The sequence below is a fragment of the Urocampus carinirostris genome, chromosome 4, assembly GCF_059441175.1.
Source record: "Urocampus carinirostris isolate Australia breed hairy pipefish chromosome 4, RoL_Ucar_1.0, whole genome shotgun sequence".
In the NCBI taxonomy this organism is placed as follows: Eukaryota; Metazoa; Chordata; class Actinopteri; order Syngnathiformes; family Syngnathidae; genus Urocampus; species Urocampus carinirostris.
Window position 1 is genome coordinate 29,642,583 of NC_142352.1, and position 24,482 is coordinate 29,667,064.

The following is a 24,482-nucleotide window of genomic DNA, read 5'->3' on the forward strand; positions in this document are numbered from 1 at the left end:
TGAAATCGTTCACATTTCCAGCTTAATGCGAATTCATTTCCTGTGTGAACGCCACAACTGGTCCGCATGCACAGAAGAGGACACGTGACGTCACACGCGATGTGGTCGCGGAAGTACTCATGGATGTTAACAGCAGAGCATTGTCCCACCAAAATATTCATTCAATCTAAACCTTGCTTTCCCCCCACATATGCTAGCCTAGCCTACGATCACACACTGCAGGGAAATCAGATTTTTCCGTCCGAACGGAACTTATCTTATTTTTTGACGCCAGACCCAGGCAACTTTCATATGTGGTCCTAAATCCGATCCGTATCTGATGTTTTGGAAGGTGAATTCGGTCTGAAAGGTGAAGGCGCATTCATCCGACCTGTATGTTATCACTACGCGGCAGACGTCATTATTCTGCCTTCGACCAGGCAGGAGGAAGGGAAAAAAATCAACAACCATGGTGGACGAAAACACGTAGTGTCATGATTTCACACATTTATGAAAGATGAACACTTGCTTATTCTCTAACTCACGGAACAGCCAACACCCTATCACATACAACTGGATTCCTAAACTGTTTCTTGACGTCACTGCAGTGAACGACAGTGGAGCTCATTGATAAAGCGATTCTATCCGCCAGGGGTATTTAACAATATTTACATTTAAATCACACCACACAGACAGAATTTAATGGTGGAAAGCAAGGTTTAGATTTAAAATTGATATTTGGGGGGGGAAATCCTCCACTGTTCCCATCCAGGAGTACTTCCGCAAATAAGAGCGCAGTGCATGTGACGTCTCGTGTCTACTTTTGTGCGTGCGGACCAGTTAAGGGGATCACACCGGAGATTTACTCACATAAAGTCACATTTAGTTGGGAATGTAAATGATCTCACAAAAACATCGGATTTCACCAGAAAATCATAATTGAGCATTAAGCTCTGCAGTGTACACCTAGCTTAAGCGTCATTAAATGGGGATAGAGGTTCCCGACTGCAAGATTCAATCACTACATAATAACTATTGCAGTTTCATTATTTACTTCTGGAAAAACATATTATATAATAGAGTTATGAAATTGATGAAAACAATGTAAATGCAATTTTACTTGTATTAGAAATCACATAAGGAAATATATTTAATCAGTTGAAATCATGGGCAGCACGGCGCAGCGGTTAGCGCGTGTGCGGCACAGTTCTGAGGTCTTGTGAACAAACTGCCTGTGTGGAGTTTGCATGTTCTCCCCGTGCTTGCGTGGGTTTCCTCCCACGTTCTAAAAAACATGCATTTCAGGTTAATTGGCCGGTCCAAATTGTCCCGAGGTGTGAATGAGCGAGCAAGTTGTCTGTCCCTGTGTGCCCTGCGACTGGCTGACGACCAGTTCAGGGTGTCCACTGCCCAGAGATGGCTGGGATGGGGTCCAGCACCCCCGCGACCCTACTGAGGATAAGCGGTGCAGATAATAGATGGATGGGGTTGAAATCATTGATAGATGCAACTCTCCTTTTCTGGCTTTTAACCTATAGGTAATGGCATGTTCAAAGTCATAAAAGTTGTTTCATCTTAAACTTATCAACATTGTTTTAAATGCCCAAAAACAACCGTAAAGTCATATTTTCATTGAGTTGTTTTTTTTTAAAGTAACTTAGAAACATAAGTGAATAGGTGGTCTCTTGTAAATAAGGGGAACATGGCACAGTCATGTCAGAAGAAAGGCAGTCCTCCATCTGGCTGTTATACATTGCACCAGGATGCAAGTCCCCCGTTTTTACTAAATTGAAAATAGTCGAAAAATCACTTCATTTTTAGAAACGTGTGTAACAATTTTGGTATTCAATGTACTTAATTATTTTTCGTTTTTAACAAACAGAAAAGCAAGTCCCCTATTACATCGTTTAAAATGAGTCCCCATTTAGGACTACAAGTATCTCCATGTATGTGTGTGTTCGGGGGACGGGTGTTGACGGCTATGAGTTGGTCTGACTTGTAGGTTCCGAAACAGTTGAACCAATTTTCATAGAAATGTACACAGTTGTACTTTAGGACTGTTAGTGTCTTTAGCTAAATTTTGTGTCAAGGCACTATCAATAAATAGCAACAAAATCACTAAACATCTGCTTCCGCGAGGTCTCTACCGCCCTCTGCAGTTCACCACGACCAATCACTCCAAGCAACCAGACACCGCTGGGTCATTTTTCATAATCAAATCCAGCACGTTTTAATGCAAAATATCAAATATATTTTGAAGAGAAGTGTGACTCAAGCAAACACAAATAGATCAAAACAAAATCCATTTCACAAGGCCACTTTATTAATATAAAACCCCAAAAGATGCAAAAGAATGACAGCTCTTGCACACACAAACCAATACTCCCGCCTTACAAACTTATCAGCTGACTATTTAAAATATGTAGTGTTTGGAGTCAGTCGAACATCTTCAAAACAATTTGACGGAATATCTCATGAGCGCAGACCAGCCTTTTACTTTCTGTTGAGAGCCTTCATGCTGATATTTTGGTCACTCTGAGGGATGAACATTGGTAACTAACACACTTCAAACCATGACAGACACAAGACCGTAGAACTTGGACGAGCGCACACATTCACAAAAAAAGGCGTTCGATATAAAGATATATTCAATCTAGTCTCTCAACATATCATTTCTTGATCCGTCTGCCCACAATGCATTATTTCAGTAAAAAATAAAATGGGTTGTAGTGTTAAATTCGTCATTTATGTCAATTGCCATTCAAATCTACAAAGATCTAAAAATAAAACATGTACATCATTATCCAACAATGTTGGAATAATCAATTACATAATGGCGTGTCATCTAAACAGAGCATGAGCCGTTTATGTGATATAAAAAATAGGGACAATAATCATTTGGGTTACACAGCAAGCAAGGAACACAGTTGCTATCACCACAATTATGTTTTGGTCCCAATCACTATTAATCGTATCCTCTTGAGAAGCAGATCAAACAAAAATTAAATCTTTGGTAAAAATACTAATAGAAGCAGTACCTTTTAGATTCCGATTTATGTACGGAAAACGGTATCAGCAAAAGTATACACTTTGGGGGGGGCGACTTGTGTTTAACTTCCGTGTTCTTATTCCAAAGCAATTCTGGGCATTATAAGAAAATAAATCAAGTCAACATATGGAATAAAAAAAGCAAATTCTGTAGATGGAAACATGTGAAAGATTGCTGATATAGAAGACCAAAAAGGTCTCGCACATTTTTGGAGCCCACAGAAATAAAAGGAAAGATAATCGAAGCATGAGAAGTTGAGTTAAAAGGCTCTTCTTTTCATTGCCGTACTTCCACGTAGTTGGCGGGGAAAAGACCGTAAGCTCCTCTGCAGACGCCGCGCCACCAGCCTTCGTCAATCATCTCAATGTTGGTGATGATGTCATCGGGGTCGAACGAGATCTCGTCTTCTCCGGCTAAAACGGAAATACTTGAATGTCATGTACACGGGCTTGTATCGACTGGAAATGGTTTGCTAAACTAAGATTATGTAGAAAATGGAAAGTAGTACTTTCCACAACACATGCTCTCTGAATACCAAACACCCCGGTGACGTCCGAAAACAGGCCCTTCAAGTCGAGTAATTAGTCAGTTTTTGTCAACATTAATCATATTATACACAACAGGAACAAAAAGGTGGGTTTGCTGTGACTTAATGCAATACTGACTCATGTACTCATGGTATGTCAACTTTTTCACCCACGAATCATGTCGTCAACTTATACATCCGAATTGAACAGCAGTGTCAGTTATTTATCAAAAACGCTTCTGTGTTCTCTCTGTATCAGTCTGTCAAGTTGCTGCAATTCCTTGAATCCTCCAAGAACGATGACAAGGCATTGGAAAAACTACGTCTGTGTTGCAATATGGCACTATTCTTCGTAGTATAGCTACCCTGGCGCTGTCTAGAATTATAGGTCTCATATTCTATGCCAAGCAGCCTTAATTTGCAGTTTCTCCGGCATAGTAGTATATAAAGGCTCGTTTTTATAATCACTTAGGTAGTCTCCGCCGGTAATGGTCACATGATTTGAAAACGTGACGTAAACAACTCGCAGTAGAGCCGCCGTCAAGTATGCAGGGGCACTGCGCCGTTGGCATTCTGCACCCAAACGCATTGGCGCCAAACTCCCCACGCAGTTGGTAATAGGTGTGTCCTGGGCTTTAGACTGAAGCTTAAAATCCAGTGCAGCTTGTGCTAATATAAAATTAAGTTTTGTTCTTAAATGTAAACATGCAGCTTTTAATCAGGCGCGCTCTGTAGTCCGGAATTTATGGTAATCAATTTCGGAACGACATGTAACTTATATCACTGAACACATCCAATTAACAGTCACTGAGCTGGTTAGTAGTCTCACCTGCTTGGTAGTCATAAAGTGCAACCGCAGTCACTCCGGGGTCCTCACCAACTTCGTACAGCTGCTCCTCTGCAACAGAATGGTCGTTAATTAAAAATCATTATCTGAGGGGTGCATCCCGGGTAATGCTAGCGTATTCGATGCTGAGGCTACCGTCGCTGCTACCCAACACTACCTAAGCGAAAGACCAATGGATCAATCAACTGGACTTAGTGACCTGAGAAACACATGGTTCTAACCAACATTGTTGTGAAAAATGAGTTTGATAGTGTAACTGTGGAACAAACTTCCATCTACTGAAATAATTAGTTGATCTAAAACCTAATACAGTAGTTATTATGTCTAAAATACAATGGCAGAGTTTTAAGCCATGGGTCAGAAAAGTTTGGTTCTATCTGTTGCTTTCGTCCAGTGAGAATGTTTGTCGATTCGGGGAGATAAAATGGCCAATCAGATTTCAGATTATCATAGACTACAGACTATAAATCTACTTTTTTTGCTACATTTTAAACACTGCGGCTTTAAATACGATGCGGATCATTCTTTAATTTGAGGCCATACCGAGGAAAACGTGAAGCTGCTCTTGTCAACAACGCATGCATTCTAAATACAAAACACCGCAGTGATGACAGGAAGCATTTTATGACTCCCTTCAATGAGTCCATGTTTTTGCCAACATTATGAATATAATACATAACATGAGGTTTTACAATACGGTTGCAACAATTAGTTGAAGTTGTCGACAAAAATCGATAAAAGAAATGCTCGACAAAGGAATTCATTATCGACTATTGTCACTTAACACGACTTTCCGACAAAGAGAGGAACCACGACATGAAGATAATCTCTGCTGAGTGTTGCTCATGCGCAATACAGTCTCTGTCTTCAACAGTAACAATTATAAAAATGGGGACGTCAACATCAAGTATGCATCTCAGAACTTCTAAAGTTTGTGAGCATTTTAATTAGGGCTGCAATTAATGATTATTTCAATAATCGATGAATCGGTCCAATATTCTTTTGATTAATTGATGAATCAGATGTTTTAAACAAACATAATAATTTCCTCCTATGTAAGCCTGGAGAGGGATGGACACCAAAGGAAATGGCGCCCTATGACCCTTGTGGTTAAGGGATCCATTACCATAACCATTCAAATATTGAAGTTTTGGACAGAGAGAAAATAGTGCACAACACAACAGAATATTCTGTAACAGAAATAAATAAAAACCAAAGTTTTTGACAAAAACATTAGCATAAAAATACAAATGTATGCTATAAACCTGCAAATGTGTAAGATACTCTCATCCTAGCACTTCATCCAAATGAAATGAAAATATCTGCATTTATATAGCGCTTTTCAAGTCAATGAAGACTTCCCAAAGCGCTTTACAATGTGGTTCACATTTCCCAATAGCGGCCGTGCAGCCATTTAAAGCGCAAACCTGCTTATTGGGGCATTAGGGGTTCAGTGTCCCACGAAACAAAAATGAAGTGCAATAAATTAAAATGTTATGTGTATCGAAATTTTTATCTGCCCAAAAATATCAAAAGACTAAAACTGTTGTTAGTGAATTTATTTTTTGGGGTAATATCTCTGAATGTGATCAACATTACCAACGTGCAAATAATATACAACATGCTTTTCATAATTGTCCCACTGTATTTCTGCAGCACCTTCTGTTCCCTTGTTAACTTTTTAGTGTTAAATGTCAATTTTGTTTGTAATGTTGCATTGTTCAATATATATATATTTTTTTAAATTATTTTTTTTAAGAATTTTCAAAAATTGGTCTCAATTTTCTTTGAGCGCAGTAGTAGATATGTGCTCTTATTTGTTATTGACAACTTAAATGCTCACATGATCGGAAAACAAGCAAAGTTAAAAACTGAAAACCCAGCAGCTGAAAGTGGCGTTAGGTGTGCAGGGGCATGGCAAAGTGGTTTTGCAGCCAACGGCATCAAAGTCAAAATCCCAAGGCGGTTGGCGTGAGGTGTGCGCCGGGCTTAATATGTAAGAAATGGACGTGAATTAGTTCCTTTTTATGGCTGGTGAAGCCGGCAGCTTTATATCTGGTGCAGCTCTTACAAAGACAGAATTGAGTTTTGTTCCCAACTTTGAGCAAGCACCTTTTAATCAGGTGAGCTCTGTCGTCTTGTAATTGACATTATGTATAAAGAAGTTGGGCCACCATCTAGCAACACGGCTGAACACATGAATTTGTCTCGTCTTATAGCATAACTTGATCGTCCCAGTGATGATGAACATGGTGAAACAGACACAAGTAATACCCAGGACAGTTAAAGAAATGTTTTGTATATCTAAAATATCTTGTCACGCAAGTTTCCATGTAGGGGAAGCCTCATACAGAATTCATAGTGTCTTGCAAAAGGTGATGTCTGTAGCTGAATTTCATCCACCATTATCAGCAATTCAAATCATGCTAAAGGCCAGTAGAAAATATCCGTGAATTTGTCATTGCAATTTTTAAATGATCACTCACTTCAATGAGAAAACCAAACGACCTGATGTATTCCATCCATTAGCTCATGTAGTGCCTAAGCATTAAATTCCAAAAAGAGGCCTACCTTCAGCGGGAGTCTCATAAAGTGACTGTGGCTGTTCATAGAGATCCTGTGGTTGTGATTCAAACAGCTGCTCCCCATTTTCAGCAGCTTTGTAGGAATCTTCTGCATTCTAATGGAAATAAGATGAGCAAATTTTAATACTCTTGAGGTGAAAATTGTTGGTATTAGGGCTTGATGGGGGAGGATTGTTTTAAAAACGTATTCAAATGTCTCTCATAAGGCATTTTCAATCACCAACTTTCATTTTGTTTAGGACAAAAGTACAAGCACAAACCGGACACATTTTCTCCTCCAATTCTAGGGTGTGGGAATATTGTTCAAAGTTGTTCATATTTTCATTTATTGTTTTCAGAAAATGTCAAAGTTCTCTGTCAGTGAAATTTTAGTTTCTGTCAAATTCATGAATGTGTATCAAAAAGTCAGGTAGCCCACCATGTATGCTGAAGAAACTGGTGGAGTTGGGCTAGAAGTTGGACTGTGGGTTGCCACAACTGGAACTGGAGAGGCAGCTTTGGACTGCTCTTCAATCCTACGCCGCGCCTCCTCCTGCTCCTGTCTCTCCTTGGCCTGTCGACGTGCTCGCTCATCTTCAGCTCTTTTTCTGTCCTCTTCCTCCTTCTGCCTGGCAATATTCTCAAACTGGGCCTTAATGTTTCCTGTGCTGCTGCCAGCTTGATAAAAGGAAAAATTGGTCATTATTTTCAAACCAATAAGTATCTGCCTAAATTCAACCAATTGCATCAAATTTCCTGTTTTTAATGCTCCCATGTCAAAGGAACTGAGGCAACATGGTGAACACAGCTGAAATTATTACACATCTAACTACAACACAAAAAACAGTATTGAGAAATGACTTTTGACGAGATGGTAAAATAGTACAAGACAACAATGAAAGGCACTGTCACCATCGTTGACTGAGACCGCGTTGCTGGAGCTAAACATCAAAGGCGCTCTTATTTCGTTCATTCACGTTGTAAAATTCGCCATGTTTCCCATGGATGCAAAAAGATACTTTCTACTCAGAAACATTTTAAGACATCATTTCAATACCATACACATATAGAAGTGCAATGTTCTTAAACCTTTTCTACATAAAACATGTTTGCAACTCTCTTCGTAATAGTTCTTTACTCAAAACTTGACACTTTGCTGCAGTGTTTCTTAACCTTGAGTTACCGGACTCCACCAGTTTCATAGGTGCATTCAACGTACCCTAATTTTGTGTAAAGTACTACATTACTTTTTTCAAATTCAAGACATGGTTTTTCTACTGGTGCACCAAATTAACCGTTCAAAACAAACCCAACATAGTGCATGAAATCAATTACAGAACTGCAATTCAGTGCGACCTCTGATGTAGCCTTTGAGAGAGCAGTTCAGGTATGTGTGGCTTCACCCTTGCAAGTGCTAGCCTCAAGTCATTTCTTTGTTGTTCCTTTTTTGTTGGTTTTATGCCCATCATCCTTGAAAAGAATAGCTCGCAAAGATATGTTTTAACAGATTGTATGTCAAACTCCAGTGCTTTCTTTGGAATAACTGAATTCGTTTCCATTTGTTGACACCAAAATGTCTAGTGTTGTTGTTCTTAAAAGTTGCTTTTGTACCTGGTTCTGCTGAACTTCAATGATTTCAAGGTAATCATCATTGACTTTTGCTGCCTAATCATTAAATGTGAATGGCCATCTCACCCATACTTGATATGAGGCTCGTGCAAGGAAGCGTCCATCTACAGACTTTACATACTTGCATAAGAGTGTGGCGATTGCTTGTTTCAGTTTCATGAGTATAGAAATCTCGCCATTTCCAGACACATCTTCAATCTTACTTACATAGTTGCCAGGATCGGGAACATTTGCAATGTTATTTTGAAGATATTTATCGGATTACTTTTACGGCAGAGGCTCTACCGAACCCTGGCTTACAGTGATCTATTCTGTGCTGAATTTCTCAGACAAGACCCAAACATGATGAGATCCTGTTCCATGTCCACACATTTAAAAAATAAATTCCAAGTAAATAGTTCAATGGCAGTTGGAATACAAGTGATGTAAATAAACTTTGATGGAAATTAGTGAGATAATTGTTTAGTAAAAAGTTTGAAAATGCATTTTTTCCACAGCTGCTCTTATGGTATGCAATTGAAGTGTTTTGGGCGCCTTCAATAGTAGCCGTGAATGGCTGCAGGAGCATTTAAAGTATGCAACTTTTTAGGGTAAAACACCACCAACTTAGGCCACGATGCCGTAAGAACACAGGAGGTAGATACAATACACAATCATGTGAACAAACAGCGATGGAAAAAAATATATAAAAGTAATGGTCGACTGATTGACCATCGCAGTTTATGGAACACTGCTCTGTTTACCTGGACTGAACCTAAAAGGTGATTTGAGGGAGTAAAGTGCAGCAATGGCCATTTATGAAGCAAGTTTATTTATTGAAATGGGAAACGAGTAAGCACCACTAACACGAAGGACCGAATAGCTTCCCAGACGAGGCAGTTCTTGCTAGTTAGTATCTTTGATTTGTTGGTGGAGCACGAAAAGCTCGCCTTTTTTCTTTATCACGCACTGTGTCACGGTGTGTCCGTAGCATTACGTTCCCATTTGAAAGCCTAATGCCGGAAGGAAGTAGGTGACCAGTCTGATGTATAGAAACGTGTGTATATTTTTCAGTGGAGAATCCTAATTTGCAATAAACAACCAAAACCGGTCAAGCCTTACCAGCCTCCACAGGTCTAGTTTTCTGGTAGGATGATTTGGGCTTCTCCAGATCCTCAAAAGTGCCAGCACTCTGTTGAACACAGAAACAGATAAATTTCTAACAATAATTGAGACCGACTTGGAAACTAATGTGCTAAAGCAGGGATCTCATATTCAATTGAGTTGAAGCTAGGATCTGGGTGAGATTGGGCCAAATGGGGTTTTCCACAAAATCAGCGCATCCAAAAACATTCGCTGTATTTCAAGGGACAGTGTTTTATAGTTGTCCCCTAGATGTCACGGTCATGTGTCGAGCAAGCAAAAATTAGTCCAAGGAAGACTACAAACTACGGAGATTGAAAGTGAGCAAAAAGTAGCCTTTTTTTTTTATTTTTACCCACCCCAAAGAAAGACCGAAACAAGGGAGAATGATTTTTTTGAAGGAATAAAAAATAGGGAAGACATTTTAAAAAAAGGCAAAAAAGGAAAAACGAAATAAACAGAAAATGGGGAAAAGAAAGCAAAATAAGAAAATAGAGGGAAAAAAAAGGAAAATAGTTCAAAGAACATAAAAATGAAAAAATGCAATTTACTCTCTTTTCTTTAATTTTTTTCCTTTCCTTTTTTTTGATATTTATTTTTATTCTTCACTTTTCTTTTTGTCCCTTTTTAATTGTATTTTTAATTTTCTTATTTCTCTTCTTCTCTCAAGAAATAAGATGCGTTTTATTTACTTTGAGTCTCCGTATTTTGTTTTATTCTTTGTGGTTTTAAAAATAATTTTCAGTGGCTCGACAGAATACAACGACATTTAGTGGGAAAATAATACAAACTGTCCCTTTAACATTTATATTAAGGCAAAAACCTCAAACAATCCTCTTAGGAGCGGTGATTGGCCCCTGGGCCTCGGGTTTGAGACCTCTTTGCTTTAGTAACCGTACCTTATCCATCCGGTCATTCTGGACACCAAACTTTCCTCCAAACCCTTTAGAGTAATCTAGAGGAGGAGATAGGAAAATAAATCAGTTTTTCTTTGACTTCAATCTTGGTTATTTCAACCACAGTCCATATTCAAACTTGCTTTTCAAATAACTATCCATTGTATTTAAGACCGATCACATATTTGTGTGTTTTCTCATATTTTTCCTTATCTGTTCCCACAGTGCCCCAATACTACAAACAACTGGACCTTTTTGGAACTACACAGCTTGCATTGCAAAAATCACAAATATTGCAATAATATTCAAATGCCATGTTCTGACAACATATAGAACATGTTCTGAAGGTGTGAGTCTCTACTTTCCTACATATGTTATCTCAAACTGAAGGACTGAAAGATTTCCCTTCAGGGAGACCTAGTATGACCTCATAAATATGACCGTTATGAGAGCTCACTAAAGGAACATGGAGTTGCAGTATTGGTGTACTTTTTTTCTGGGCTGAACTGTAATCTCAGAGTTTTGTTTTATCCATGTTATTTACCATACTATTGATGATTAAAAAAAATCGTAGTAATTTGTTATTCATACTGAATAAAGTAAAACCAAACTGTTTTACTCTCGATCCTCTTTTAAATATGCATGCTTATCATGTGTGTGCATTTTTGGTGTAAATTGGGTTTAGTAGAGGTCACCATGACAAAAAAAAGGACACAATGATAACATTAATGGGGTGAAGTGTTGACACGCAGGTCGTACGTCAAGCCCACGCTCTGTCATAAAGTGTGTCGGCCCTTCTAGATGTTAAGCAAGACGGTTGGCATTATTAAAATACAGTAATGCTGTAAGTTTGATTTTTGCAATCCGGAGATGGAATAAGAGCTTGCTCTGTCCACTCCACGCATCGGCCCGGTATTGCAGTACCTCCGGGAACGGTGCATTCGCACTGATCGCTGCATGGCTCTGTGGCTAGGACCTTGACTCGGCCTCTTGGCTGAGAGCAAGTGTATTATGATTTGACCGATAATGGATAATTGATAAAGAATATAGAACAATAAACCTTACAAAATCCCAGCCCAGTACCCCCCCCCCTTCCACCCAACCCCACCCCTTGGCTTTGTAGCGTATTATGATTTGACCGATAACGGAGAATGGATAATTGATAAAGAATATAGAACAATAAACCTTACAAAATCCTCCCCTGTTTTTGTGTTTAACAGCAATGCCACATATTATTGAGACTGCATCTTTTAGTGTGATGCGCCTTATGGTCTTGGAAATACGGTAATATGAAATGTCAGCTTGGCCTCAACTTCCACTTTTAGTTTCTCTTGTGGTTTGACTCACAAATTGAGGAAGTAATCATCCTTTGAAAGCCAATATGTCTCAATCCAAAAACAAAGCACATCAAAGAAAGAGGAAGACAAAAAGACTGGCAGGACCTTTTGGCATATTTGCCAACTTTTGAGATTTTGATGAGGGTATAAACATGTCACTATGAGATACTGGTGGTATAATAACCTTCAGCACAAAGATCACATGGTTACAGAGTTAGACTTCCAAAAACCCATTTATACAGTGTTCAGTAAAACTAATGCAGGTTTTTTCCCCCATTTAACACAACTCGTTTTTGTTTTTTTTAATAAATCCATAATTATTGGTAAATAAATAAGCATGTGATAAATTGAAATTGATTTTGGCATTTTATTTCAAGAAACACTCTTTCATGCAGGGTTATAATGTCAACTAGTATATGAATGGATGAATTAATGTAGCTCTTTGATCCAAAAGCATCATTTCCTGAAGAGGGTGAATAATTTGTCTATCTATGCGTCTTTCCTTCATGAAACTAATTACCCTTGTAACCCCCCACCTCTCTTCCCTCAACATGCAAGTGCAGGCTCTTGTCAAAGAACAATAAATTTGTTTTTTGAAAGAATTTAACTTTAAAGCAGTCACTCTACAGTGAGCTAGCAAAGACGGTTTTTAATTCGCTCTCCATCTAAAAACAAGCAAAGACGTGATTAGCAGTGGCAGTCAGTAATAGAGGGAATTGAAACCTTGGCTTTTCCTCGGTAAATCGTCAAAAAGGTCATTGGCCCCTGCTTTGGGGGTAGTCTCCTGAATTCAAATCATATCTCCTAAAAAGGTTCACAATCTGTCTATGCTTCCTCAAATCTACCTATTTTACATGGAAGTTAAGAGTTGTTCAGAATATTTGAAATATCTTGCACCAAAGGCACGCTTACATTGCAATGCAATCAGTTACGAAACCCTTCAGAGGTGAGGATAGTCAAAAGGCCTTGATTTCTACACTACATATATTACTGCACTGAAAAAATCAAAGACTAGAGGGAAGGTCACAATATTGGAAATACAGTAAGATGATATTGCGGCATAAAATTAGCAATGTTTTTGTTTGTTTGCAATGACAGCAAACTAGAGGTTAGTCTAGGAGAGCAGTATAATAATAATTAAGCATGTTTTGGTCACGTTTGTAAGAAGCTAAGCTTGTTACCTCAAATAGAAATGAAACGTGTGTTTATATTTCTTTACCATGTCCATCAAGATTAATTAACAAAGGCCTCAATATTAAAGTGTTATCAATGCTCATGTAGGTACATTAAGGTTTAAGTATTTAGTAATCGCTGGGTTTTCTGTCTTAATCAAAGTATGTCAAAACTAAATACCTTTTTGGGACTCGTGAAGCTGAAGTTTTTCCTGGTGGTCCCATCCCAGAGCAGATTTGTCCTGTCGATCCGTCTGCACGCCAAATTTCCCTCCAAAACCTTTTACATAGTCTGTTAATATAACAGTTATTTATCAGTTAATATAAAAGAAGAAATGTGTTTTTAAACAATTGGGTTTAATTACATAAACTCACACGAACACACAGATGTCAAGAGCAATGTTGCTCTCAAAGGCAGACAGCATAAATGATGGCACCAATTCAACAAGGTGAACATTACAAAATATAGCTTTCGAAAGTATTAACGGAATTTCCTAACACCTTTATTTATAATGAGATGTCTACAGTCTAAAGTTTACAAACGAGGTGGTAAACATTTTAAATATGTCAGACAAGTAGCTACAGGCGAGCTCATCTGATGTTGCTTGTTTTAGAATCCAGGCAAGTCATGACAAGCCATTAAACTGTTTTGAGCTTCCTGGCGTGAAAAATTCAAATAAAATTTAAAGGCAAAGTTAAGAAAAGAGGATGAGTTGATCAAAGCTTTAAAACATTAAAGCTTAATGGGGTAAATCCTATCTTTTTTGCAGATTATTTTTTAAATTGTGCATTATTTTTGAAAATTTGTATTTGTTGTCAGGCTACACTGTTATACATTCCAACAAATGTGGGCCATTGTTAATCATTTCAAGACCGATATGATTTTAAACAGCCAACGTGTTAACTCTAACAGTAGTCAAGAAAACAGAGAACCAATAGTAAAGCCAATTTTGAGTGGCAATAAATTAAAAATAAAACTACATTTAATTTAAATACCATTAAGACATTACTGATAGTTTAATAAACTTTCACCTCATTTTATTTTAAAATCTGAAAACGATCATTTTTTTAATGAGCGGTGCTCGCATGTGATTCAATTTGTGTAAATTAAGTGTAAATTATTTTAAAAGCTTTATTTTAATACGGTTAAACGTCACATATCTGAATTAAAACTGGGAAAAAAACTTGCTGGAACTTTTTGTCTGTATGTTTGAGAGGTCTGACTGTACCTGTTGGTTTTTGAACTCGCCATCATAGGAAACATTATTGCACTATTCTTTTGCATTCACAAACATTTCACTATTATTATAATGTAGGCCAGTCTCCAAGCAGTATGTTGTAAATGTTTTTTTCATGCTTTTACCCCGATAGGTATTTTATCTTCTTTTTTTCTCTTTAAAATCTTGCCATGTCTAATCTTGTTGCATTCAATGTTTAATACGTTGTTGTCAATGACAATAAAGACAATTCAATTGGGCATTGTTAACATATAAAAAATATTAAATGTAATTTTTTTAAGGACACCTCAACCACGCTCCCCCACATAGAAATGGTGAAAACTTTATCAGTGACTTCTGCTTTGACATGATTTTAATGCAAATAATTTATTCGCTGTGGCTAGTGAGTGGTTGACAGAGATAAAGCAAAAGCCAATCAGGTTACTACTATGAGCAGGACAAAGCTAGTTAGTCTACTTAACAAAATGAAACGGTCTAATTCACTGGAGACAGAATGACAGTTTCAAATGGATTGTTTATTAGCTGTCAAATTAATAAAATAAGCATGTGACGAAATCTGCCAATAGAATAAATATTGCCAAATATCACAGTATTGGTCTATTTCAACAATATGGATTTAGCACAGAGAAACTGGAATTCATAGGTGTCTAATCAGAGATGTAGCCTCCCATTGATAAAACCAGGCATTTTTGGTTGGGTCTATGTAGCCAGCAGGGTCCTCCAATGATACTATATATTTCACATAAAGAGCTTAACATATTATTTCAGATTAGGTTAATCAAGGTTTGTAATTAATAATCGAGAGAATATTAGGCATCATTATTTTGTTCAGCAAGCACTATGAAGTTAGTTTTTCAAAATTGCCACCAACCTTTCTGAGACTCGTGCATCTCAGTTTTGCCCTGGTACTCGAAGCCGACAGCACTCTTGTCCACTTTGTCAGTTTCCACGCCAAACTTCCCACCAAAACCCTTAGTATAATCTGAAAATGGTGACAGAAATCATTGGAGTAAAAATGAATGAAAAGAATGGCGAAAAGTAAAATAAACATTATGTGAATTTTTATTTTAAGTCCAAAAGACATTCATCAAGAACGCCGTCATAAACAGTATTTGATGGACTGTACCATGAAATAACATCCCTAACTTAAAAAAAAAACACCATTAAAATAATCTCAAATTGGCAGTGTAGAAAATTCTCAAATCAATTTTTGACTATTCAGGTTGTGTCTTGGTCTTGGATTTTTCAAAATAATTGCATAGATGGTGATTAATGTTTTGAGGAAAAGTAAAGGTCTCCAAATGTCGTTTTTAATTCAGTACGAAGATTCTGACAGTCCTTTCTCTGACTTAATACACATGAAAATATTTACCTCAAAAACGCTGAAGTTTTGAGGAAAGTCCAATACTGCTCCGTGTAATAAATTCCAATCAACTGATTAATGAATCAATGCACTGATGAGTGGTTTCCCAGGTATAATAACCATAAGCCAGTGTCAGTCACAAAAAAATAACAGATTTAATCACATACAAAAAAAGGTTAAATGAAAATGAAAAATCTTTCACCAGGTAATTTGATTTTGTTGCAACTATTGTCTCTGCATACAGAGCCACTTTACATTGTATGTTTCTTTATGTTTATATGAAAGCATAGAATGAAACCAAACCTTTCTGGGACTCGTGTTTCTCAGTTTTGCCCTGGTACTCGAAGCCCACAGCACTCTTGTCCACTTTGTCAGTTTCCACGCCAAACTTCCCACCAAAACCCTTAGTATAATCTGAAAATGGCGACAGAGATTATTGGAGGAAAATTATTTAAAAGAATGGCGAAAAGGAAAAACAACAATAAATTAATTTTTATTTTAAGTCCAAACGACATTCGTCACCAACGCTGTCGGATTAAACAACAGAGGCTCCCCTACTTACCAACATTCGAGTTAAGAAAAACAGGAGATATGAAAACAAATATCGGGATGTTGAGAAGTATCGGGACATTGCTTTAAGTTAGATTTTGTATTGTGCACCTTTTTCAGAGTACAGGATGGTAATGTAGTGCTTCTTTCCACCACTACCGGCATGTGGCGCTGTGAGAGCTCACCCAGCATCCACCCCCGAAGAAGAAATCCAACTTCCACTTCCTAGTTGTGTGTAAACGTATACTGTATCCCTGACGCGCTGGGAACTTTGACATTTTTATTGTTTAATATCTCTTGCATCCATTCGATATGGTTGGTGTAAAGTGTAAAGAAGAGGTGAACCGTTTCTTTTGAAATGAAAGTGAAAAAATAAGGCTTGATGCGTTTGAGAAAATGGTTGGATTGCGTTTTTTTCGGCCACTTTTTACCACAAAGAAGGAAGTCGCCTAACTCTTGAAGCTCATCATCCAAAATAAGTTAAGTTTTATTTATCTTAATAGAGCATATTATTTTATTAAATGTTTATTTTTCTCAAAAAACAACAGGTTACTAATACAAGCCTTAAACATGCTTAAAATAAACCTCAAACATATATTTCATACAAAATATAGCACTGAAGCAACTTACAAACTAATTCGACTTGCGAACGATCGTTCAGAACCTCTCGTTCGTAAGTAGGGCAATGTCTGTATTGAATGCACCAACATTCCTGACCTAAAAACACCACCATTAACATTACCTCAAATTGGCACCGTAGAAAAATCTCAAATCAATTGTTTACTATTCAGTTAATGGCTTGGTTTTGGATTTTTCAAAATAATTGCAAAAATACTTATGTAAGTTTAAAAAAAACTAGAGGTCTGCAAATGTCCTATTAGATTCAGTCCGAAGAGTCTGATAGTACTTTCATGGACATGATAAACTTAAAAATATTTTCCTCGAAAACGCTGAGGTTTTGAGGAAAGTACAATACTGCTTGATGTACTAAATTCAAATCAACTGATTGATTAATCAGTGCACTGTTTAATGGTTGGCCAGGAATAACCAAATAATAATAATAATAATAATTTCCTTGTATTGTCATTCTGTGTAACAATGTACACAGAACGAAATGTCGATTGCACCTGACCCGTTGTAGCGAGCCGATGCAGCCGCAGCCAACAGAGGGCGCCGCCGACCACTTTTTAAGTCTTAGGAATGACTCGGCCGGGGCGCGAACCACCGACCTCATGCCAGGGTAACCTAGTCATTTAGGTATCAAATGCCGTCCAAACTCTATTTTATCAGTGAAATGTGTACTGTATATTCAAATTAAAATATTGAAGGAATGATAGAAAAACAAAATTAACTCTTATCTGAAAACCGGTTTAGTTTACTGTTACACAGCCACTTCCCCGCATAAGACAAAGAAAAAAACTGATTTCTTCACATACTAAAAAGGCCAAGGTTAAATGAAAATTAAAAATTCCTTTCACCAGATAGTTTGATTTTGTTGCAACTATTGACTCTTGATACAGAACACCTATACATTGTATGTTTCTTTATGTTTGATGTGAGTGCATGAGATGAAAACAAACCTTTCTGGGACTCATGTTTCTCAGTTTTGCCTTGGTAATCAAAGCCTACTGCACTCCTGTCAACACGATCAGCCTGTACACCGTATTTTCCACCAAACCCAGTGTTATAGTCTAAACAGCAATAATAAAAAAAGAAAAAGCAATTCAGAGTGAGAGAATAGCAGCAGTGGTCCAGATCAAAACCTACATAGAAACTTTCAGGCAACAATGAGCACCAGTATAGCATTTAACCATGTGAAAATTTCACAGGAGTGGTTTTAACACAGTCATTACACTTAAAATGTTGTTCTTTTATCTTTAAATATAGCTCAGATAACAAAGGTAAGATAACAATAATGGATCCTTAAATGACTGTTTGGAGAAAATTGCACTCATGGATCTGTTTCAACAGCACCACAGAGATCGCAGCCACTTAATCTTAACGGCAAAAAAGTGAAATGCATTCCTGTCTTACAGGTGCAATAGTGCATTTACACTATTGGCTCAGTCTCACCAAGTTTATTGGCAGATAAACATTAATGTACAGGAGAAATACAAGAAATGTTGAGTAACCATTTAAAGCACATGCGTCAGAATCTGTTCAAGGACCAGAGCTCCTCATGTCTTAAAAGTTTCCCCAATTAAACACTGGAGAATCAAGTCATCAGGATGTTTAATATGATTTCTGTATTCCTTGCTAATGAATCAGGTGACAGTATGAAGGGAAACTTAAAAAAAAAAAACAAAGAGCTGCAGCACTTTTGTGATTCAGTTGGACATGCCTGAAATCATGCATGCAGGAACATGCCTCAGATAACATTTGGAAATTTCAAACTTTGATCTGGGGTTGAAGCTCAGATAACAAGTTTCAACATCACCTTTCTGTGAAGCATGTTTCTCCGTTTTCCCAGCATACTCGAACCCTACCGCAGACTACAATAACAGAAGAAAAAGACAAAGATCATTTTTAAAGATTTTGGTCAGCAAACTTCAAGTAATAATAATATATGTGAAACTAATAAAAAACAAAATCCCTTTAACTCTGTTAAATGCATCCTAATATGCTGCCTCACAGTTCACTGCAGAATTTAGATATTCAGCGGACAACTTCACAAAATTCTGAAGTCTGTGAGATAGATAAGTAAATAGAAAAGAGCAAGGCAGGTCATTGAGGTTTTGTTGATGTGTGCACTGTGTGAAGAACAGCGATTATACTGCACATTGCAAACACCGAATAAGGTTAATGTTGGCAAAAATCTGAATGTAAAGGGAATATTAGACTTCTGGAGCAATCGAAAGGATTTGCTTACAGAAAAAAGAATAACCTATCCAAAAATGAGCTTAATTGCTGCATGTTTACAAGAAGTGGTCTGACGAGGTTAACCATGGGCATAGACTTACGCTATATATAGATGGATACAACTATGACATCCACTAAATGGAGATGATATACCTGTGGCAAGAAAATAAAATTTCCTGAAAAAAATTCAAATGAGGCTTTTTTGTCTGCATCGTTCATCTCTGTACTATCAGTCCTACAGAAGTTTGGGGCATAGGAAAAATACAGAATGAGTGGAAACAGAGTGCACAGAAGCATTTGGATTACTCAAATCCTTATATATATATATATATATATATATATAAGCATGAGAAATTGGAAAATGAAAGGACTAACTCAAGCATTGCAATCAGAATACTTATAGTTGGACCTAAACAGATAATTGTGTGCATTTACATGGCTTCAAATGGTCATAACGCTGGCAATATTCCGTTTCCATTTTGATTATAGTCAGACTAAAAGCAAACACATCGCTGCCACCAAGTGCGATGGTGTCAAGTAACTCGGGAAACGGCAGCTGTAAAACTTGCGTTTACAATAGAAATTAACACTAGTGCAAAAGCTCGGCAGTCGGTCCTGTCCCTCAAGCCACTTTACCATCAGAAATATTAAACTGCCACTAGTTTCATCCAATTTTAAGAAAAATTGTTTATTTTTAAAATGTTTGTGGTGACATGATTGCATCAAAAGTATTATTTGCAACAGACTACTAATGAACTGGGGGTACAGAACAAAATTGGTCTAGAAAAAATAGGTGGCGTTATACATTCTTAAATAATAGTGAAGCATCAAATTTAAGGCCCAGAAAAGATTTTGGCCCAAAATTACAAAAAAAATGTATTTTATTTTCAGTTTTGGCTAAAAAAAGAAATGAAACGACATAAAAACATGAATGAAAAAAAGTGTGCTGTTATGATGTCACCTCATAAGAGAAGTGAGCAAATTTTTGAACCAGTTATTGTTTATCCTATCATATTTTTAAGGATTGGGAGATATGTCAAAGTCGTAGCTCTGACGAATGTTTAAGTTATTATCTCATAATACTCGTGTGTCCCTGTGCACCCACGTTTTTGGTAGCCACTTGCCGGACTTTGGCTAATTTCTACAAGCTAACACTACAAGATTACAGTTGAGCAGTTTTATTTCATAAACACAAATGTACTTTGTGTGCAACATTTAGTCCACTGGTCCCTGTTTATTGGCTTTATTTCATTTTTATCAAATTTTCCTTTAGCAGCATCCCTACTGATAAGGAATTGAGCCAACTAATCCCTTTTTAGCCATATAGTAAGTTTGGCCTTAAATTTCCCTACAGCTCACATTGCAAATACCATAAGACCAAACCCAATAAACAGATAAGTTCAGAACATTATCAAATAGTTTGACTTACTAAGTGAACGATTAGGGGTCAGAAACGGTAGATACCTGGTCGACACGGTCGGCTTGAACTCCGTACTTCCCTCCGAAGCCCTTGGAGTTATCGGTCTGGGAACAGTGCTTTGACAACTTGCTCTGGTATTCATGTCCCACTGCAGACTGTCCAAGAAAACACAAATAATAAATAATACAAAAGGAGTAATTCATGAAAATGAATTATTTTGTTTCATCATTTTTTTGTAAAAACAGAGAATGGGAACAATATAAATGAGAAGAACTAATGTGACCAGAGGTATTGGTGATATCAGACTCATTCAAAATCCATGAACAAACACAATGAAGCACCATCGCTCACTCATCAAATTCATGCTGCAGTGGCTGAACTGAAAAAGGTCGACTAAACAAAGCTGCTTTGCAGACAATTGTTATGCAACACAAATGAGCAATAAATGTTCTGAAAATTTAAACAAAATAAGATGCATGAGTTAGCAAACATGATAAAAACAAATTCACAAGCTACAGCTGAATTTTAGATTTTGGCTTTTCAAAATAATGAGTCAACGAAAAAAAAGCTGCTTTTTCTAACTTGCACCTTGTCCATGCGGTCCTGCTGAACCCCAAACTTTCCTCCGTAACCATGCGAGGCCTTGGGCATGTTGTCCAACTCCTGCTGTTTCAAGCTTGTATGCTCTGTTGACACTGTTTCACGCAACTGGTGGATACTATTCCAACAAAACACACAATTTAGTATTTGGTAATGCAAAAAAATCAAATAAAACTTCTGTATTCTCACTTTATGTGTCCCTGATGTCCTGAACCAGCCACTGTCTTGGCACCCCAACGCTGCTCCTTCTCAGATACATCATTCTAAATACAGAGGACAATGTACAGCATTTCCTCAACATACCAAAATGTCTGTCAGGACAGTGAATGAAACCAAATATGGCAGATGATAATATGCAAAATTACCTCAAAGTCAGGGTCTGTTTCCCAGTCATCACCGCCCTCATCAACAGTCACCTTAACTGACTGTCCTGCAGCTGCCTTCCACATCTTTGTAAGCCCTTTTCAGAACACACCTGAAATATGAAAAATACTTCAACTGATCCGAACTGCAAAAGAGGTACATAATAATAATAAAACTGTTCAAATTAATTATACAGGGTTCCTACAGTTTTCGGCAAGTTTAAATTAGGATTTTTTGATACCTTTTGAAATCAAATTTAAGACCAAGTTGATAAAAGATCAAGAAACAATTTAAACAAACCAAATTTAAAAAACGCAAATATCTCTTGCACTCAATATATCATGCCAGACAACCACAACTCATTAAATTTACACTTTTCTATTGTGCAAAGTTAACGTCTATGTCCGAAGTTGCTATGTGTATTGTGGGTAGACAGAAGACATGTGTCTGCTCTGAAAGGCCAGACTGAAACTCCATTACCGTTTTGATAGTTCACACAGTGTTACCTCGGAAGTAAATTAATGATTAAAAGAAGACGATTGATAAATCCTACTAAATCTTTTTACTTCAAAACAAATATAAATCTTAATAATGTGTTCACATTCAAAAGAATGTCTAAAGTCTTATTTGAGTCAAGTCATGTTTATCTCTATAGCCCTTAATCACAATTAGTCTCAAAAGGCTTTACAGAATACTACAAAAATATTACGAAATTACTACAAATATACAACTACAGTTATACTACAGGATTAATGTCAAATTTAGTGCTAAAAACAGACATAAAAATCTTTAATTGCTTTCATTCTGAAAAAAATAAATGACTTCAGAAACTGTAGAAAAATGACACCAAATACTAAAAAAATACTGTCCAAAGAGGATATAAATGTGCCAGAAATGAGTACCCAGAAAACAATGCCAATTAAGGCCTTATTTTGAGAATAATAAAATTGGCGCAGTGGTTAGCGCGTGTGCGGCACAGTTCTGAGGTCATGAGATCAAACCTTCCTGTGTGGAGTTTGCATGTTCTGCATGGGTTTCATCCGGGCACTCGGGTTTCCTCCCACATTCCAAACACATGCATGTCAGGTTAATTGGCCTGGTCCAAATTGACCCTGGGTGTGAATGAGAGTGATTGATCTGTCTCTGTGTCCCCTGCGACTCGCAACCAGTTCAGGGTGTCCCCTGCCCACTGCCCAAGGATAGCTGGGATGGACTTCAGCACCCCCGCGACCCTACTGAAGATAAGCGGTGCAGATAACGGCTGGATGGAAATTTAATGCCATTTAAGACTTTGCAAGGATCCGCGGGAACCCTGTTATAATATAAAGCATTATCATATACAGAAACCACAGTTTTCGTCAGTATACTGCATATTTGAATACCTATGGAACGAGGATCAAGTGTTAAATGGCAAAATTAAAGTTTTTATTTTTGCATTCATGTGATGTCGGAATAGCGTTGAATGACACGAATCGCCACAAGTTAAGTTAATTTGTTTGATTTTTAAGGGGAATGTGTCAAGTAGTAGACTATTTCAATGATAGATAAATTGTAGGAGTTTGCATGAGTCGCACACGAAAGCTGTTAGATAGGCAAACAGGAAACGTTTGTGTTGCCCATTTGGCATACCAAACTCCCCTTACACAACCACGCCCTCTTCGGCAAACACACAAAAACTATAATTTCCAGAGTTATTCAAACAATGGTGAAAATTGGAATAGTAACATACGAAATTCAATACGGGTATAAGAGAGACGGTAAAGTCGGGATCGGGTATTACAAGGAACAATGCTTATTTGTGTTCAGATGGGCGACTCACCGTGTCGTCTGTAAAACAAAAACGGGTATTTCAGATAGGGGGGGGGGAGATAATCTTGGCACTAATATGACACGATTTCTCTTTTGTCCTAGTAAAATGAAACTTGAAGTGAAGCGTGAAAGTCTTGCCATTTGACAACACAATGACACTACATTTTTGCGCACCGTCGTCAGAGAAAATGTTAGAATATTGTGGAAAATGTGAACACCTAAATGATTTATGTCTATATATGTTAAAACAGATTTCAGTTTTACACGGCAAAGATTGTGGTTTTAAGTGTCGTGGTTGCAGAATTTTCTTGCGGCATTTCCTGCTCCAGTTTTCCACTGAGCTAGCTGCTTATGCTAACCTTGCCAAGCGCGATTTGTCCTGGGAAACTCTTCCAGACCGGGGGACAACATTAAATGAAAATAATAGTTCCACGCTCACCGTCCAAGACAGTTGCGGCTATGTCCTTAATCCGACCAGTTTGACCTTCACGTAAAATAAAAACGTGATTTGTTGTCAGGCTGATTTAGATGGAATGCGACGCTGTCGGGATCTTCCTGTTCTCGCTGTATCCTGCTGTCAGGCTTGATGACGTCACGAAATGGGCGCGGTGGGAGATGGCTGTTCCTTTTATTTGTTGTTATATTATTTATAACATTTTTGTTTATTTATGTAATTGTGGCACAAAATCATATCATTTTGCTGGAACCTTTATTTGTAAAAACTGACACGTAAATTGCCGTCTATTTGAAAAAAATAAAAAATAAAATAAAAAATACCTTTTCATTCCCGTTTTACTCGTTATTATTGTCTATATTTTAAATTATTTTAAATGGAACTCGACCCTAGTGAATATACGTGTTTCATGAAGTGAACGAATTAATTAAAAGGAGCACGTATCAGTTATTTGGGTCAGAATTTACATTTCCAACTCTAATTAACCAAATCAAACTGAAAAGGCTGACTCTTGCCAAATTAACGAGACATTCTTATTTCATCAAAACATGGAATTTATATGCAAGGATAAAAGGGAATGCTTTCTTGAATATTCAGAAACATTCAAGGTTCTTTAATGAGGTCAACATGAAAGAGCAACGAAGAGATGTCTCTCTACGGCCATCTGCTGTTTATTTGGGGAACACGGGAACTGCTATCGCTCCTG

The 24,482-nt window shown here is 37.4% G+C and overlaps 1 protein-coding gene and 1 pseudogene across 1 annotated transcript; one reads left to right on the forward strand and one right to left on the reverse strand.

The window, feature by feature from the left end:
• Window positions 1–2,280: 2,280 nt before the first annotated feature.
• On the reverse strand, window positions 2,281–23,916 carry cttn (cortactin). Its single transcript, XM_088334087.1, has 16 exons — window positions 23,762–23,916; window positions 21,516–21,625; window positions 21,340–21,413; window positions 21,139–21,268; window positions 20,595–20,705; window positions 18,709–18,763; window positions 17,852–17,962; window positions 16,026–16,136; window positions 15,231–15,341; window positions 13,303–13,413; window positions 10,616–10,671; window positions 9,696–9,765; window positions 7,405–7,643; window positions 6,973–7,081; window positions 4,384–4,452; window positions 2,281–3,441 (listed from the first exon to the last, which is right to left on the reverse strand). The coding sequence occupies exons 2-16, from the start codon at window positions 21,597–21,599 to the stop codon at window positions 3,305–3,307; spliced, it is 1,578 nt and encodes a 525-aa protein (XP_088190213.1). The 5' UTR covers window positions 21,600–21,625; window positions 23,762–23,916; the 3' UTR covers window positions 2,281–3,304.
• On the forward strand, window positions 11,435–11,558 carry LOC148367253 (U2 spliceosomal RNA; annotated as a pseudogene).
• Window positions 23,917–24,482: the final 566 nt, after the last annotated feature.

Bases quoted from the DNA above. Each gene is read 5' to 3' on its own strand.
- cttn (XM_088334087.1), bottom strand. From the start codon at position 21,599: ATGTGGAAGGCAGCTGCAGGACAGTCAGTTAAGGTGACTGTTGATGAG. The intron at 15,342-16,025 runs GTTTGGTTTCAT...CACCATTTTCAG, and splicing joins GAAACACGAGTCCCAGAAAG to ATTATACTAAGGGTTTTGGT. The intron at 13,414-15,230 runs GTTGGTGGCAAT...TTATATTAACAG, and splicing joins GATGCACGAGTCTCAGAAAG to ACTATGTAAAAGGTTTTGGA.